The sequence below is a fragment of the Sceloporus undulatus genome, chromosome 5, assembly GCF_019175285.1.
Source record: "Sceloporus undulatus isolate JIND9_A2432 ecotype Alabama chromosome 5, SceUnd_v1.1, whole genome shotgun sequence".
NCBI classification, from domain to species: Eukaryota; Metazoa; Chordata; class Lepidosauria; order Squamata; family Phrynosomatidae; genus Sceloporus; species Sceloporus undulatus.
In genome coordinates, this window is record NC_056526.1 from 160,170,590 (window position 1) to 160,189,239 (window position 18,650).

The 18,650-nt window shown below is 37.4% G+C and overlaps 1 protein-coding gene across 3 annotated transcripts in view; it reads left to right on the forward strand.

The window, feature by feature from the left end:
• PRDM5 (PR/SET domain 5) overlaps window positions 1–18,650 on the forward strand; it is a 106,500-nt gene that overhangs the window by 57,149 nt on the left and 30,701 nt on the right. For all 3 annotated transcript variants that reach the window (XM_042466454.1, XM_042466455.1, XM_042466456.1), the window contains 3 exons: window positions 1,045–1,138; window positions 2,289–2,449; window positions 8,250–8,343. In XM_042466454.1, coding sequence (XP_042322388.1) covers window positions 1,045–1,138; window positions 2,289–2,449; window positions 8,250–8,343 — 349 coding nt within the window. The remainder of the gene's footprint in view (window positions 1–1,044; window positions 1,139–2,288; window positions 2,450–8,249; window positions 8,344–18,650) is intronic.

Below are 18,650 nucleotides of genomic sequence, written 5' to 3' on the forward strand. Positions count from 1 at the left end.
TGAGAAATGTTAGACTTAGTCGACATTTGGCAATTAACCACACTGTGAGCTATGATGAAACAATTCCAATCATCCTTTCTATCATCAGGAATCTGGAGGCTTTTAAGTTAAATCAGGTGTAGTTCTGGATCTATCTAGACACCTTAAGTGAATAGTAATAGGAAAAACGCAAGATGGCTGCTGCTTCAAGATGTTTCTTTCACATCTTCTGAGAATGGACCAAACAGAAGACTACTTGTATCAGGTCTGCTCTTGAAAATCCTGCCCCATAGACCAGCCAGGGGTTTGGATTGGTTTCAGCTTCCTAGATTGCGAGGTGACATTTTCCCCATTAAATTTTTTCAGGAGATTATGGCTCCCCCCATAAAATCATGGGTTTATTACCTATCCAAGAAGACTATTTAGCATGTGTACATATTTTTACAGTCATGGTTTTATATTTTATAATATTATTTGAAACATCATGCACTTTAAAGGTGGCAAACAAGGAAGATGCCTTAAGTCGTAACTTGGGAGAAAGACAGGATATAAATAAATTGAATGGATGGATGGAACCTGTGGACAAAATTTCTGGCATTCTGTTCTGACTTCTGTTTCAAAATATCAGACATGTTGAGAAGAACTGAGTCTTAGTAATTTTAAGCTTCCAACGATGCAGCAAAGTAGCTGTTTAAAAACTAGGCTGCAGTTAACTGAGGAAATGTCATTCTTGTTCATTTGCATGCAAGATTTTGTAAATCTTTATATTTTGGCATCTGGTGAAACACCAAACAAAACCTAAAATGATCTTTAAAAAATAACATGTATGCCCATATTTATAGGCACATCTCTTTTTGTAGTGTACCATCTGCTTAATAACAACTTAATTAAATTATTACCTTCTCTCCCATTAGTGGAGCATGTGAAAGACATAAGCCTTTTATACTTTTTTGGGTTGAAGGAAGGCAGTAGCTCTACTGAACCAGGTCAGCAAGGCTGGCTACTATGATTTAATTGTTTTCTCTGAGCTTTACTTTTATATAATACTTTGTCTTTCCTCTACAGACCCATTCTGAAGAGAGGCCATTTCAGTGTGAGGAATGTAAAGCATTGTTCCGAACCCCATTCTCTCTGCAGAGGCACCTTCTGATACATAACAGTAAGTGCTAATATAAGTCGAGGTTCACAGAGCATAACTAATTATAATTTATGAGAGGTGAACAGAGAGAGAGGACTACAGAGACCACCTGAAAGTTGTAGGGAGGAATTGTTTGCTAATTGTTGAAGCTGTCTGGGACTTCTGCTTCACTGGTGGGACTTCACTGTTTTCAGAACCAAGACCCTGATTCAGCAGGTACTTTCCAGCATCCAGCACAACTGACTTGCTTGTCTGAATGATTAAAACCAGAACTCTTGTGGAAGGCATGTCCACCTCTTGTGGGCCTATTGCTGAAGTGTGTGGCACCAAAGGGGGTTGTCCCTTTAGGGAACCTCTTCAGGGTACATGAGGGTGAGGGCCTGGCCTTTTGCCTGACAGCTGTAAGAGACTTTTTTACCTGGTTTTGCCATCTGCTTCTCTATATACTGAATTGGTTGTTTTTAATAACTACTGCTTTGTCTGCCCAGTATAGGAAGGATGAGCTTTTTAAATTTTTTAAAATGTATGTCCACATTTACTCTTTAAGAACTGAAAGGAGTTATAATAAAAAAAAACCACAGTAATAAGACTCAGTAAAACAATAGCTATAAACACATTAGGAAATATAATAAAATTAATATAGGTTCTTCCTATAATTGCCTATAAATGTTCTCTTGCATTCACAATAGTATGTGGTTGTCTGCAACTCACAGCAGGTTCAGGGAGTTTATATTTTGAAATTATCTAGAATGGTTAAATAGGCCCAAGAAAGTAATAACGATGACAAACACTGATAATTTTTTTGGTTCAGCACGGCATAATTTTTCCATTACTGAAGATTGCACAAACTGCTCTTCACATGTGAAACTCAAAGAATCTTCTGAGATAGCAAAATGTTCATCCATGTTAGTTCTTAGAGTGGATGCTCTAAAATGGTACCATCTTTGATAGAAAAGCATCTTTATGGAATAACTGTAGTAGGAGGATGTCCAGTATGCTGGACAAATGTAGTTTTTAAAATTTGTTACTTTTCAGTAACACCCTGAGGCATCAGGGAGCACTTCATTCTGCCTTGTGATCTGGCTGTCTTGAATATGTTGATAACTGCAATGTGTTTATAAACATCCATTAGTATGGTAGTAATATAGCTTTACTCCCTCTTTTCACTTAGGTGAAAGAACTTTTAAATGTGATCACTGTGATGCTACATTCAAAAGGAAGGACACACTGAATGTTCATATACAAGTTGTTCATGATGGCCATAAGAAATATAAATGTGATTTGTGTGACAAAGCCTTTGTGACACCCTCTGTGCTTAAGAGTCATAAAAAAGTAAGTAATGATACTAGAGACAACCACTTTGTTCTACATGTTGGAAAATAAATAAATGGGAAGAAGGAAATGAAAAATCCAGAGTTTGGCAAATCCATTGTTAAATCAACCAAAATGTCATAACAGAGTGGGCAAGATTTTGAGCAAGTATAATCTGTAATTTGTAAATATGTGGTCATTATATAAATTCTGCTCAGTTTATACAGTACTTCCTTTTGCATTTAGAGATGATAGAATTTGTTTGGAAGAAGTTGCTTTCAGTTGTGAATTGTTCATACTGAATAAGTAATAGATTTGTAGATATGTATAATAGAAGGGTTAGTGTATTGGATTATAAATAGTTAGAAAGAAAGTTTATCATTCCAGTGAGTGAAAAGATTTGGATCTGTATCAATCTATTTCCATTTACAACTTGTACTTAAAGGTACTAGTAACTGGAAAACTCTTCCACTTATATTGTGTGTGTGTGTGTGTGTGTGTGCGTGTGTGAAATGACTAGCAATTCTGGTTAAAGAGTAAATATACCAGTGGCTGAAGAAGCATACTTATTGTAAGAGCTTGATCAAACATAGTAACACTGTCTTAGGGTGCCATGACCTAAACTAGTTTTACTTTTAGTCAAAGTTAGAGAATAAGAGGATAGGAAGAGAATATGTGGGGAGATACCTAAGTTTCCATTCCAGAGAGGTCAGAAGTGCCAGCATGGTGTAGTGGTTTGCGCATTGGACTACTCTAGAGATGAGGGTTCAAATCCCTGCTTGGCCATGGAAAGCCTCTGATTCACCTTGAGAAAGTCACACCCTCTCAGCTTCAGAGGCAGACAAAGGCAAAGGCCGCTCCGAACAAATTTTGCCAAAACAATAATGTGATAGGGTTGCCATAATTCAGAAATGTCTTGGAAGTGCACAATAACGACAGGATAGTTGGCTAAAAGACAAGGAGTTTTGGGACACTGAAGACTACTTAACCCTATTGCTGCTGCTTTCTCTCAGACATGTTTAAACATTTAAGTGGTAAGTGTTGCTGCATTTCTGACATTAAAGATGTTACATACTTTATTCTATCAGCTTTTTATATCTCTCACAGATAATTTTTTTTTGGGGAGGGGGGTGGATGGATGAAAAATAAAATAAATACACAGGTTCAGTATCTCTTATCTGAATAGCATAGGACAGAGGTGTTCCATATTTCAGAATATTTTGGGGGGGGATTTTGGAATATCTGTATTTGCATGTACATAATGAAGTGGGGGAAAGACTGAGAATCTGTGAAATGTTAGGAGGTGTGTATTCACAAATCCATTTCACAAATCCTCACATCATCGTCCAGCCACATTTCTTTTGAGCTACCTCTCTCTCCAGCCTCACAAATAGAGTACAGGTATACAGTATGCTACTTGTGTTGTACCCCAAAGGTTTTGGATTTTGGAGTACTTTGGATTTTGGAATTCTGGATAAAGGATACTCAACCTGTATTAAATATCCTCTTAAAATGTTTTACAGGTTGAGCAATCTTGGAGAATATATATATTCTTATACTGCAGTCATTATGCTTAAATTTTAGGTTAATGAACTCATTTTTATCTTAGTGTGGCAACACTGGCTGCAATAATAAGGCTCAACCTCCTTGCCAACCCTCTGTTCTTCATTTGGCTTGACTCAGTCATATGTCTATGTGGCAATCGGCAGCATCTATCAGAACTTGCTAAAAAAAAAACCAGCGTTTTCTTGTGTACTATGGGGCTCGACAGACAGGCAGCTCCGTGCCACCCCTCTTTGCCTCTCATTGTTGCCGCAGCAACCAAATGGCGCGGCAATGATGTGCTCCCTCCTGGGAGCAAAATGAATCTGCTGAAAGCAGCTTCCTGGAAGGGTGCAGTTGGCGTGCGTGTGCCCCCAACTGCGTCACTTCCTGCCAGTGCTGTTTGGGCGTTGCGCGACACTCATGCCATCATGGCTCATGAGGATGGCAGCGAGCCATGATGGTGGCATCCTTGTGGACTAGGGCTGCTAGGCATGTAAATGCTTAGCCTCATCTTGCCCTAGTTCATGGTAAGGATGCCGCAAAGTGCCTGTTTGTACTGGGCCAATAAGTTCCATGTCTGTACACTTTGCTTATGCTTGGCTCTACATTAGTAATGTTTTTGTCCCAACATTTTTAGCCCAGCTACAGTATGATCTACATATCAAAATAAAATTTCTCTATTGCCCTTTCAAAGATGTTTTGACTGTTGTATAGTGATGGAGATTTGTGAAATTTATTGTGATGGCCTTAACTTATATTCAGATCTGTCTAGTGAAGAAAACTAGCAAACCAACCATTTTTGTTTTTTTATTCATCCTTTATGGAAGCGTGGAAGCATTAGTTCCATAAGAACTAATGAACTGTTTATTTGCATAACAGAAAAATGGAAGTGCCTCTACCATTTTATTTGATTAGTTTAGGTAGTGATGCCAATGTCTTCATTCAGAGTATGTTAGTAGATTTCTGTCTAGAATCTGTCAATGTAATTGTTAACCAATGTATAATATTTCTAAACAGACCTCTCTTAATCCACAAGAATTTAGTACGAATTCCCTAGTGTCAGAAAATGGAAAGCTATGTTGGCTTGTTATGTTCTGAAATAGTATACCATTTACAGGAACATAAAGGAATTGGTCACACACGCTATACAAGTTAAAGACTTATACTTTTGAGTGCTGAGTGTAAAACATTATAATAATTACAGATTTTCTTGGCAAATGAGAATTGCAGCCTATTACAAATGGGGTCAAATGTGAAGTTCTTAAATCATCTATGGAATTAGCCTCTCAGTAATCTCACCCATGTGATCTTGTTTGAAAAAAGTTTCTAATTCCATGCTTTCAACAATGTTCCCAATGAATGTGTGCAACTCTATGGATTATCCTCAGTCTCTCAGAAGACTACCGCACAATATAATACAAACTGAGTCAGCATAGTTTTTCATTTAGAGTTTCTACCCAAAGCCATGTTACTTAGATGATGGGTTGGTAGCCTGTGCTCCAAATGTTGTTAGAATGTAACTTATGATGGTGCTAACTAGGGTTACATATCCCCTATTGCAATTGTTGGGATGTCCAATCATAGAATCATAGAGTTTGAAGAGAGCTCAAGGGCCATGTAGTCGAGCCCCATACCACACAGGAATACACAATAAAAGCACTCCCAGCAGATGGGCAAACCTCTTAAGAAGGAGACTCCACCACACTTCAAGGAAGTGTATTCTACTGTCAACAGATCTTGTCAAGAAGTTCTTCCTAACTTCTGGAGGGCTACAGGTTCCTTATGAGCTATAAATCTTTTGTAAACCTTGTCACCAAATTTTCTATAGGCAAGAGACCACAATGTTCAAAGATCTGGTGGAACGTACATCAGAGAGCAAATGTTACTATGGCAAGTATGTCTGTTGAGTCCATAACATGGTTATTATTAGTGTCAACATAGGCCCAAAACTCATGGGCCAAAAATTGTGGCATCCAGCCACTTTGGGGGTGGGGGTGGGGGTGCAGATGGCACATACCTCTGGATTGGCTGGAAGATTCTCTGGGACCACCTAAGGCAGCCCGAAGCCACCAGAAAAAGGAGCACAGAAAAAATACTCCTTGCCAGTGACCTGTTAGGGACTGTGGCAGCAGCCCGATTTCAGAGAAGGCCGGTCCCCAGCCACTTGGGGGCTAATTGGGGCTGGAACAGCCAAAGGCTGCCACTAGCTGCCGGTAGGTTCAGGCCTTAGTTTGTCTGGTAATATTATTAGACAATAATAGCCTTTGCCATACCTGTGCATAACTTGAACAAATGCAAAAGAGGGGTATTTCCTCCTTAAAAGTGGAAAGCCCCATGTCATATGACAAATTGCTTTTCAGATTAATTTTACTTTTCCTTGAGGCTGTTGGGAAAACACAGGTTGCAGCTCACAGTACAAGGAAGCAGTAAGTACAGGGTTTCTCCTTATCCCAGGAGTACAGTTGAGTTACTTAATTATTGTCCCAAGTATGCAAAAGTATAACAGATGGTTATGCTTGTGTTGGTTTTACCACAATAAATTTAATTAATGGGAAAAGTGGAGTTCAACCAAATAGAGTAAATGATCACTTGACTTGTAAAGAATAGACCTAATCTTTAAATCATTTAATGTAAAGCTACTGGTAAAGCAACTGGTTTGAAAGTTCAGAGGATACTGTATTTTCTAGATTAAGAACTTAAGTTGAGTATCATCAGCATAAAATTAATTATGTAATAAACTATTTCACTGAGTAAAGGCTGCAGAAGGCTATGAAAAAGTAGAAGAAGCCATACTTTCAACAGTTCTGCTTGAATTGCCTTGGGTTGGCAGTTACTGATTAAAGATGGCCCATCTATTGCAAATGCATAGCATAATGTTGAAGATGCCTATCTCTTTCATATTCTAAAGTCATTGCAAGGTGTATGCCCTCTTAAGACAAATTCTCGTCTTCAGACTGAAGTATTGACTGGCTTGTATTTGCCTTAACTTTTATTTCATTATGGTTTTTGTGCTGTTGCATTTGATAAGATAAGCTAAGTCAACATTGGCTCTCCTTCACTCTGTAAATCTTGATTTTCGATACATAGAATAAATATTGACATTGTTTATCCACTTGTGATGGAAGAAGCAGTGGTAGGAATTACTGGAATTGGAAACCTCTAGAAGGTCATATCTTCTGTCCTCTTACCTGGATGACGGTGAAACTTACATTTTGATTAAACTGCTAACACTTACGTGCTTGTCATGAAAATTTGTCAACCATATTGAAATACAAAACACAAACTGGAAGACAAACGCAAAGTCTCATCTCGTGTGATAATTACCTTCTAAAATTGTGTCCAAAGATTAATAGGAAGTCTGAAGCTTTTATACTCCATTGGCTGCAACTCTGTTATCATAGAAAGTACCAATGGCTGAACTGGGACATCTATCTTTGTTTCAATATAAGATCTAGCCAACTACAAGACAGAACTCATCTGACCAACCAGAGGCATATGGTGTTGGCTGCCAAACAACCATTCATTGGACTTTCCACCACACTAATTCACTGGAGGTCATTTTCAGACACTTAAAAATAAGCAGTCTGATATATATTTATGTACTATTTGTGTTTTGTTTTCTCATTTAAACAAGGAACTTCAATGTGATTAGCTTTGTGTGAATTGTTCTTATTATATTTTACAGTGAATTTCAGTTCAAGTTACACAACAAACATATGTATATATTTATTTCCCACCGCTTGAAATGAAAGATATGTTTTTATAACTTCCAAATCTAATTTTTCTTTTAGAAAATGTTTTGCATGCCAAACTCTCTTAGAATTTTAATTAAGAATATTATTAGTAGAATTGGACATGAATGCAAACTTTAGGGTATGGTCTTAGTTTACAGAACTTACGGTTACCATTAAGAAATCAAAATTAGTGCAAGTTTTTATTTATTTATTTATTTTTATAAATGAGTAAAAATATGCAAGTAGTAACCATCTCTCTTTTGTCTGTCCCAAAGATTTTGAAGAAGCAGTCAAGAGTAATAGATTTTTCGTGAGCTAAACCATTTGAGAAATGAATAAATAAAAAAATCATTTGGTAGTTATAATAGATATTTATATCATTTATATCTGGTTTATTGGTACTGAGTGGAAAGATTAGTGAAGGAATTTTACAGTGTAAAGTACTACGATTATTAGATCATAGTGAACCATTTAGATTATTGGAAGAGGAAATTTAAAAAAGTGATTATAGTAATTTCTTTATACCTTTTTCCCTTTTATAGACTCATACAGGGGAGAAGGAAAAAATTTGCCCATATTGTGGGCAGAAGTTTGCAAGCAATGGAACACTGAGAGTACATATTCGAAGTCATACAGGTACAACATTTTATATGAGATGCCAACATTCTTAAGTGTTTGAATATTGTAGTATGGATTTCTCCATTGATACTATTTAAGGACAGAAGCTTTATCTCCCACATATAATATTTTGCCCAATATTTGTGAAATTGTTCACCGAGCGCACTGAGTATGTTGGACCTTTTCATCCAGCTGATTATGAACTATTTAGTGATGCTGTTTAGTTTACATATTAACATGAAGGTTTAGGAACAATGGTAACAAACAACAGCAAAACAAATAAAATGAATTTCTACTCTGTGCATTGGAAAATTATATACAAAATTAAAAGATTGTACGAGAAAGTAGAATCAGAACAGGAACTAAGTTTGATCAGCTGAGAAAGTAGAAGCAGAACAGGAAGTATGTTTGATCAGCTGAGCAAGTGGCACTGTGAGTTTGACAACAATTCATTCGATCTGTACATGCGTGAGAGAGATTGAGAATAATGAGACAGAGGAAGACTGAAGGGAAAGGAAAGCAAGTTATTTCTGTCAGTCAGGCTAAGATAAAATTTCCATAATATCCTAAAAACAAGTGCCTTGTTTTGTTTTGTTTTAATAACTGCCTTTATCCTTTAAAAATCCCTTCTCAACTTGTGCCAGTATATGCCTTTTTAAAGAAAGTTAATATTTGGTATAAGGCAATGAACAAACATAGTGTCCTTCCTGTCAGTACAAGTATATAGTGAATGCATGGAAAGATAGCTTGGTTATATCTGCTAGTCCTGCCTCCAGCTTCAAACAATTGGAAAAGTGAGAAAAGTACACACATGGGGTGTGTATTCTCATGTAGGCAGATGGATTTTGTTAGGGTTCCCAGTAATCCATATAAAACGTACATGTGTGCAGTTTTATGTGGATAACCCATGTTGTCAGTTGAAATCCAGGAAGAGTGACCTCATTTCTTTTCCCCCAACTGAAGAACTGCAGTGAGGATAAGCATTGTTTAGTTGCCTTATCCCTCAGCCAGTTGTGGCAGCACCCCTAGGGTTTGATTGTTGTTGTCTTTAGAGAGAGAAACACACAGCTGCTGCTTTCATATATAGATCTCAGTTTATATGTCTGTTATGAATGTCAACTTTGGGGAAAAGGCCTGAATACCCTAAAGACACCAGATATTTTGTCTGATTTTGGAAACTAAGGAGGGTCAGCTCTGGTTATTACTTGAATGGGAGAATGCTAAGAATACCAGGTGATGTAGGCTATATTTAAGAGAAAGGAACTGGCAAAGCCACCTCTGAGTACTCCTTGCCTTAAAAAGCCCTGTGAAATGCATAGGGTCACCATATGTTGGCAGGTGACTTGAAGGCATACACACACAAAATTTCAGGGTGAAAACAACATTTCTGTATCATACCAGCACCTGTTTGTTTATCTTGTTATATTGAACTGAGGACAAATATTATTTTGGAAAAGTAAATAGTTTCACATTGTGCACCTCAGGAAAAACACTGGACCATTCTCAGTGTACAAGATGACTGATACTTCAAAAGTCAAGGCTGTTGCATTTGACATTTTTTCTATATGAAATTTTGTTAGTTTGATGCATAGGATTTGCAAGAGGAACAGTCATTCTGCACTTTAAGCAATGTGTGGTAATCTCTTCTTCCTACACTGACATTACTCCTCTATAGGATAAATATAATGTATAAAGGTGTTGTGTAATTTTGGAGAAATAATATATGATGTTTTTCATTAACTGCATGGTAAAAGACTAGTTGGAGGCACACCCTGGCCTAAAGTTTCTGTACATCAGGCTTGACTTCATGTAGTTTCTATATCAACTTGTTTCAGTACAGTTTCTTTCTCCACTTCCCTCATAGTTTTTGTTGTGCTATCATTCAGTATCACTGTGTCCTCACAACTCTGTCTGTTTATGTCTCTGTCACCTAATATGAAGTACTTATCTATAGATCTGAGTGTATATAGTAGACAAACATTTCCAGAACAAAGTAGATGCCCTGCAGCATTGTGTTCACCACAGACTACATATTCGAGTAATTGGCAAGCTGCTGAGTGTTTTAGCAATGTTTGGTTTCCAACTTAAAAGGGTGAGGATTGGCGTTTGACATGCAAAGCGCTTGTTAACAAATAGTCTTCCTATGACATTCTGTTCAGTTTTGCATAAACAAATTTGGCTTGCAGAAAGATGACAGAACATGTGCACTTAATCACTTGGCTTCCTAATATGTTTGATAAGTCTTAATCACTTCCATCTCTAACGACCACCTGTTAAGATTAAAGCTGTTTACTTGTTTGGTCCTGTTTGTAATTCTGACTGTTACCAGGACTGAATACTGATTACTGCAATGAAAGTTTGGATTGTGTAGCTGAAACAGAATCTTCTTCTTGGGAAGGGCTGAAATTGTGGTTTCTAAATACTGTAGATGTTTAGGACTCAGCGGAGGATCACAGAAGCCTTGTTTGTGTGTCACCAAGATACTGACAAAAAGTGCTTCAAGAACATTTTCAAAATGAGGAAAGATGATATCTCAGATATGGTCTAAAGCGAACATTTGGTGTAAATTAATACAGTTGTGACAGAGCAATATGAACCTATTTTATGGGATTGTTGTAACGATGACAAGAAAATGGGATTTATCCAGTACCCGACTTCTGCTAGCAGAATAGTGGAATGCAATGCAAATAGGGAGGCTGATTTCCTCCTTCCATGCAGTCTCCATTGCACCATCCTGTTGTAGAGTGGACACCATGGAGGACTGTGGAAGGGGAAAGAAGTTCTAACAATGCATTGTTGGATTTTGACAGTTGTGTATGAAGCAATTTGAATACTAGAAAGCACTGTGTTACAAAGCCACCTTTGGTCCCTTGTGAGAGAAAGGTGGCATACAAATGAAACAAACAAATAAGGAACTAAGGACTAGTATTGATCCTAACACAAGTTTCACTCCATGAAACACTCACAGTTTAGGTATCTATGAAGGACACTGGATTTGAATAGGTTGGGCACTGACATACCTCCAAGCAATTGTGATCATTTATGAGCACATTCTGATTCATTAAATTCATTATTTGTATGTTATTTTCAGAGATTATTCTGGAAGCATTTCTCTCTGTAAAACAGGAAGTTCACAGTGTCTTCAGTTTGCTTTATGGTTGTATGATACTGAACAAGAGAATCGTATATGGTTTCTAACACCCTTCCCTGACTTATCTGTGAGATCTTGTTCAGCCACTGGATGCTAGCATTCTTATTCTTTCAGATGTATAAGTTATGTTGTAAATTAAGTTTTAACTAGGCTTTATGATTGTTACAGTTTAAATCTGTGTTTTTGGTAACTGTTCATTGCTAAAAGGACTCTTTAATAATATAATAGTTTTGCCAGGAAGTGCATAGCATTTAAAAGTAATACAGTTGTTGTTATGAGAAAACTATAATGCACAAAAACAAACAGGGTGGTAAGAGAAGCCAGAGATCAATAAATCAATAACAGAGATGGGAGAAGGTTAGATGACAATGGAGATTAGAGTTATATCAGCCATGGATAATTCTGTAAAGGGACTTTTGTCCAAGGAAATAAAAACAGTGGATACTTACAGAAAATATATGTGATGTCTTCTTGGGACTGTATGTATTCAGAATGTAGGTATACATGATAGTATGCTTGAATGGTTCTACACATCAGAAACACTGTGCATAGCAAATTAGGACATTAGAGAAAAGGACTGTTTAGAATCCTTTGCTCTGGCACTAGTTTCCCATGGGCAGGGAATTCTTGACTTTAGGGGATTCACATGGAAAACATCTCATTGAAGCATGACTTTTGCAAATAGCATGATGGGATCCATATGGTGTTCTATACTTGTTTACCTGGAAGTAAGATTCATTGAACACACAGTGCTAGGGCTAGATTGCCAACTTTGTAACTGTCAACATGTACTGTTTCTAAGCCACTGCCCAGCTAGAATCTTTACAGAGTAATCTAGCTCCACTGAAGCAGCCCAGATTTATTAAAAATGTGGCAAATAAGTCTTTTAAGGTTCCAGTGCTGGAATAGCATCTATGGTTCTTGTGGTTATCTGAGACTCTATAGCACATTTTCCATTACTCTGTCTTATGGCTTCTTAAGGTCAGAGGCAGTCGAGTTGAATTTAGAAAAGGTATTCACTGACCATGGCATAAGTTCTATGCTGTGGTGGGTAACAAATTGTGAAAGAATCTCTGAAGTTTCTGATCTCTTCCAATTCTATGATTCTAAGTATAATTTGGGATGTTGAAGCCACAGGACCAGAATGTTAATTATTTGCCTACATTAGCTTGACACTCAGCTGTAGTATGCGGTTGGGTTTGCCTTGTTGTGTTCATACCAAACAAAATCTAATTATAAATTACTATCTTATCATCAAATGATAGTTTGATCTCATTGTTGGTTGTGCCAAAAATAATATGAAGGCTGACTTCAGATACAAAGTCTGAAAGATGAAACATGACTCATATTCTAGCCTAGTGATTGGTTTTAGTGGAGGGAAGGACATCACTGATACACTTTCCCTTATTCCAGCTGGTGAGAGTCAGACTTTCTCTATATTTCTTTTGGGCTTATTCAGAGCTTTGGAAAGTTATGGTATTGGACAACAACTCCTAGAATTCCCCCAGCCAGGATGGCTGCTGGAGGATACTGGAATTATAATGCAAAAGTAACTTTTCCAAGCTCTGGACTTGGTTCTTGTGTGCCCACACAACCTTACCTGCAATGATGATTATAATGATGATAAATGGTTGATAACTTTTGCATTCTGACTGAATTAAAGAGAAGACATAGTTCAGTAGTTTTCATTTCCCCAAGGGAGAAGAGATTTAGGAGATAGCGTTACAGGTTTAAGTTTTCCTATTGTAGTCTCATTTACCCACTCTGACTCACTTTGGGGACAAAAAGGTTCTCTAACACCAGGAACAGATTACTCATCCATAAAGTACTGTACTGCAAAGTAGTAGAAAAGCAATGAGGAGCACAACAAGAAGTGTAATGAGTTATTTTCCAGCTTTGCAGAGATTAATGTCAATGGCTTATTCTCTAAATGCTATATTGAGTAGCTTTCTAGGTCCTGTTAGAAAGCAGTGGAGCTGAATGCATGCATTTTACTGGTGGGTCTCTATTTGGGATATAATGTTAGGCAAGGCCATGGAAGGTCTTAAATGGCCCTTCTGTGATCTAGGAGTGGAAGGAAGGTGAGTGCAGGAATTTAAAGAGAATCTCACTTCATACATTTCTGAGAAATAGCATTTTAGAAGTTAAATTTAGGAATGCAATGATTGTTTACAGAAATATATATGTGGTGGTATACTGTTGTCAGTTCCAGAGAAACACTGAATAGGTATGGATACATTATATACCTTCTAGTACTTACAGTATGTCATCTGTGTTACATTTTCAAGCAATACAAGTTCAAGAGTCTTTTTCCCCCTCTGGTGTTTTTTCAGCATAGAGAAAGTCAACATGTTTTGGCAGGAGAAGGGTCGGGGGGGGGGGGAGGAATGACACCATAACAAAAGAAGTAATCTGACATCTCAGTCTTCTAGGACCAAGAACATAGAAGCATGAAAGAGGTAGCTCTGGATTCCAGAGAGCATATGAGAACATATATCTCTTGGTAAAGGAACAATGTCCAAGGGACTTTCTCACTTCTGTAAAATTATATACATATTTTGCCATAGTGCTGTGTGTGACTACTCATACAGTTAGAAATGTGAGGATCTTAAACAAAAGAAACCAAAAGAAGTGGTGGGACACCAATAAGTCCTATACTCTTCATTTTTCCCAAGGGCTTTCTTGTTAACAACCCCCCTTCCCCAGCCAAATAACCAACAGGTGGTGCTATACAGTGGACCCTTGTTATACGCTGGGGTTTGGTTCCAAGATCCCCCGTGTATAACAAAATCCGTGTATGCTCAAGTCCCATTAAATATAATGACATAGCAAAATGGTGTCCCTTATAAAAAATGGAACATCAAGGTAAATTTATACTTTTTTGGAACATTTTCAAACCGTGTATGCTTAAATCCGTGTATAAAAAATCCGTGTATAAGAAGGGCCGACTGTATTATATTTTTGCATATGAAGCTTCAACGTGTTAGCACTATGATACTATTTATAAAAATGCAAAAGGGAACAGACATGGGGCCGAAAAAAATGGTCACAAAGGGGCATCTTGAAACTGCCCCCACCAAAGATGCCTCAGGGCCATAGCAAACACATGCTGCAGTCCCAAAGGTACCCTCCGTCACCGGCCCAAATAGGAGTGGAAAAGATGTCCTCCTATCTGGGCTGGGTTTGGGCTGCCTTAGGCGACCTCAGCACAACCCCTGGGTGGCTTCCAGACATTCCAGAGGTGTTTGTCATCAAAATGCCATGCCTGGAGTGGCTTGAAGCTGCATCCATCTGATTGGCTGTGTGGCTTCCAGACATCTTGGGGAATGCATGGTCAGAGTGCCATGTCCCCAAGTCACCTGGAAGCCAGCTTTTCTGGCCGGCCTGTTCAGACTCATGATTTCCTTTCCTTTTAGTTACTAGATTTTTAAATTTCTTTTGCTTAGTTTATGAAGCATTCAACATATGCTGTAGCAGTGTTTTCATGAGGAGCTGTAGCACAATTGAGAAAGAAAAATATACAAGAATTGTGAATTAATTCTTGTTAGAAAATTTTTGAAAATGCAACAAAGGGGATCCTAAGATAGAAACAAAGATAGTTGTCCTACATTAAACACAGTCTGAAGTGACATAGATACCATATAGACCTAAACCCAACTGCTATTCTCATGGAGAACATCTCTGCTGAATGAACTCTAAATGGGCCTAACAACTGGATTTACGATATAACCTTAATTCTAAGGAATATCTGATTTTATTTTCCACAGACTCATCTATAGTCAAACTGTAACACATACAAAAGAACACATAGAAGTTTACTTGTATCCTAATCCACAGGTTGATGTGTTGGTCACCATACTTCAACTTGAGCAGTTCTCTCAATTAAGGTGGTAGCTAGAACTGCTCATTGCCAATTTATACATTTGGCAAGGTAATTCAAAATAATGAAGTGACAAAACTTTCCTTGGGATATACAATTTCAGATTCTGGGTGTGTATGGGGATGGATTGGCCTGTTTTGGGCAAGCCCACCCCTCTGGTAAAGAACATACTTCCATTTGTTTTATAAGAAATTGGTTTGTCTCTGTTTCTAGTTTAAAATGTCTAGATTACATGAGGATGAAAAGATCTGTTAAATACGTATCAGAATGGCTAATGCGGAGCTAAACTGGTGCTAAATTCGGTTACCATACTGAATCTTTATTGGCTCTACGGAAGAGTAAAATTGGCTTCGTGAACCAATTGTTATGTCATTTTGACTTTTTATTCCTTTGCATTTTATTGTTTGCTTTTTTGTTCTCCTCCATGTTTACATTTCCGTTTTTATTGCAACCTCATTTTATAATAAACAAAATTGTGATAATTTTTTTTCCTTTTCAAAGAAAAAAAAATCTGTTCTCTATAAAAATACTTCCATTCTCATAAGCCACAGAGTTAAAAAGATCTGCATTCCTAACCCATTGGGGTTATACATCATTGTCTATTTTATCTTCCTGAGACACTTAAATCTTCAAAAGTACCTGTAAAATCTCAGGCAGCTGTCAGCCTCCTGTTGGTTTGCTACTGGTAGATGGGGGAAACACATTCTTTCAAAGGATGGTTGTCTTGATTGCTAGTGACTTCTTTAGATCAAATGAATTACAACATTTAATAGGTTGATGATTCTTAGGAAAGTAAAGAGGAGGAGCACTGGGTTCATGGAGGTCAATACATTTTAATGTTCTTTGGAGAGTAGGTGAAGAATAAACATATACAGTACTCCATCTTTTAAAAACAGAAGCCACAATACAGCAGAGAAATAAACATGCTTAAGCCCACTGAAAACGACAGGCTGGAACATAACATGATCCACAGGCCTGAGTGTACCCAAAAATGTAAGTTGGGGTCCTTGCCTATGAGGCAAGTAAGTATTACTTAAAGTATGTTTGACTTATTTCTGAATATGTATATAAAGGTTCAAGGTGCCAAGGAGCTTATCTTGGTTCATTACGTTTTGAGGACTTTAAAAGTATTAACTATTTGGAAAATATTCTAAGTGTGTGTTTTTTGCTTCTGCAGCAGTTGAACAGGCAACCATGCATTGATTTTAGAGGAACTAGAATTGAATTGTAGTTAAACTAACATTTTTTTGGTTTGTCTGTTGTAGCAATTCAGTATTTCAGTGTTATATATCTTCTTAATGTTTCTGTTTAGGATGTCTGAAGAAAATTCAAGTGCAAGTGCATTTTCATGGAAGCTGTAATGGCTGCAGACCCCCAAATTCAGTTTTGCTGAGTTATAGTAAATTAGAAACTCAGTATTTAACTGGAATTAATTCCGAGAATTTATATATATTCAGTTTGCAAAAAAATAAATAAAAAAAACAAAAAAAAAAACTGATTAGATTCTGCATAGGTGAAATGTGTAGAAAACCCTTACTGAAACATCAGCAATTGCAACTGCCTTATTGTTTGTTATCCAAATGCCTCTCTTATGTCCTGTGGGTGCTTTGAGAAGTCCAAACCAACATTGTGTTGTTATTCAACTGCCAAGTTACTGGAACTTCCCTCCTCCTTTTTTCTCTAACAGCTTTCAACACTGTCCAGACGTTGGTGCCAGAGAGATCCTCAACCTTTTAGAGTACATGTTGCATTTTAGGGGGGAAAGCTGATTTTGGACTGAAACAGGGAAGGGAGATAACTGATAGATGGAGATCCAGAATGGAACCACCCCTTTGGACCACCCCTTTGTAAATTATATTTCCTTTTGGATTATCCATCATCTCAATGTTCACTGGGCTGTTTGCATTGCTGTATTACACATTTCTTGAAACAATGGGCAAATGGGTCATAAAGATCTGATATGCTAGGGCTGTCCTGCATTCTTTAGCTGAAAGAGGGTAACATTGTATATTAACAGCCCCCTCCTTTTTAAATAAAAATGTAAAACTTCTATCTTGTGTTAGCAAGCAAACTGAACTGATGCCCACAGAATCCCCATTAGTGCATCTGACTTTCTTCAGTTGGTTGGATGTATAAACTAATATTTCCTGCCTTCTAAAGGTACTGGATTATATATTTGGAAGATTACTTCAAAGTAACCTTCCAAAGTTATAATCCATTTCTCCTTTACCTTAACCTTTTTGTTCATTCATACTTGTTATTGCCTGTTGTCATCACCTCACACTATGTCTCCTTAGAAGAGCTCTCTTACAGCTTCCTTTCTGGACCTTTCTATTGATCACCTGGCAGGGAGTGTTGAATGTGTGATCCAGATGGCCCTCTTTCCTTCACTTCCCCTGACCTCCTACCCAGGAGAATTAGCCTCATTGCAGAGATATGGTGTATTTGTGATTTGGTATATTTTTGTTGTCTGGTTTATTTTCGCTTCTTAAACTAATTTACAATGCTGTCAAACCAAGAAACATAGGAACAAAAGATTAATACTTCTATTTTTAATTTCTCTATTTTATTGGTAATAATAATTTAATAGTGCTTCTGAATAGGCATAGAAGAATATATTTCTAGAGCTTGAAGATAGTCCAGTCCCCTGCCAATTGAGGAAATCACTGCTGAAACACCTCTGATAGATGTCCATTTAACTTCTGTTTTTTTCAGACTTCAAACAATAAAGACAATGTCTCTGAAGACTTTGATAACCTCAGGATGAATACAACTTACTCCCCTAGTACAGCATGGCAGTACTGCAGCTGAGGCATAGCTCTGTTACAAAATTTTGTCCAGATGTACTAAATATAAATAACACCCTCCAATTTATCCAATTGATTAAAAAGGCAGCTACTGTAGGTACAATATTTTTTTCCTATGAGGTTGTTTAAAAAACTCTACACTCTGATTCTGTTAGAGACAGATGGGGAAAAGACTTGTGAATCAGTTAATAAATTACACATGAAAATTGTGATAGTGAAATTATCAACATAGGGTATTTAGTTGAAATGTATAAACAAAACATATTGGTTGTTGGAAAGATAGTCAGAGGTAGATGTGTTGGCCATGCAGCAAAATACAACAAAATCCACTAAACAAGGCTACTCTTACTGGACGAACAAAAAAGCACAAAATACATCATGCGACATTTTGAAGCTTCAGTGGCTTCTTTATCAGACAAAGATATTAAAAAGCAACGGTCGCCCGCCTCGCCGGGCAGGCCATTTTGCCGCTAGACGCGGCTGGACT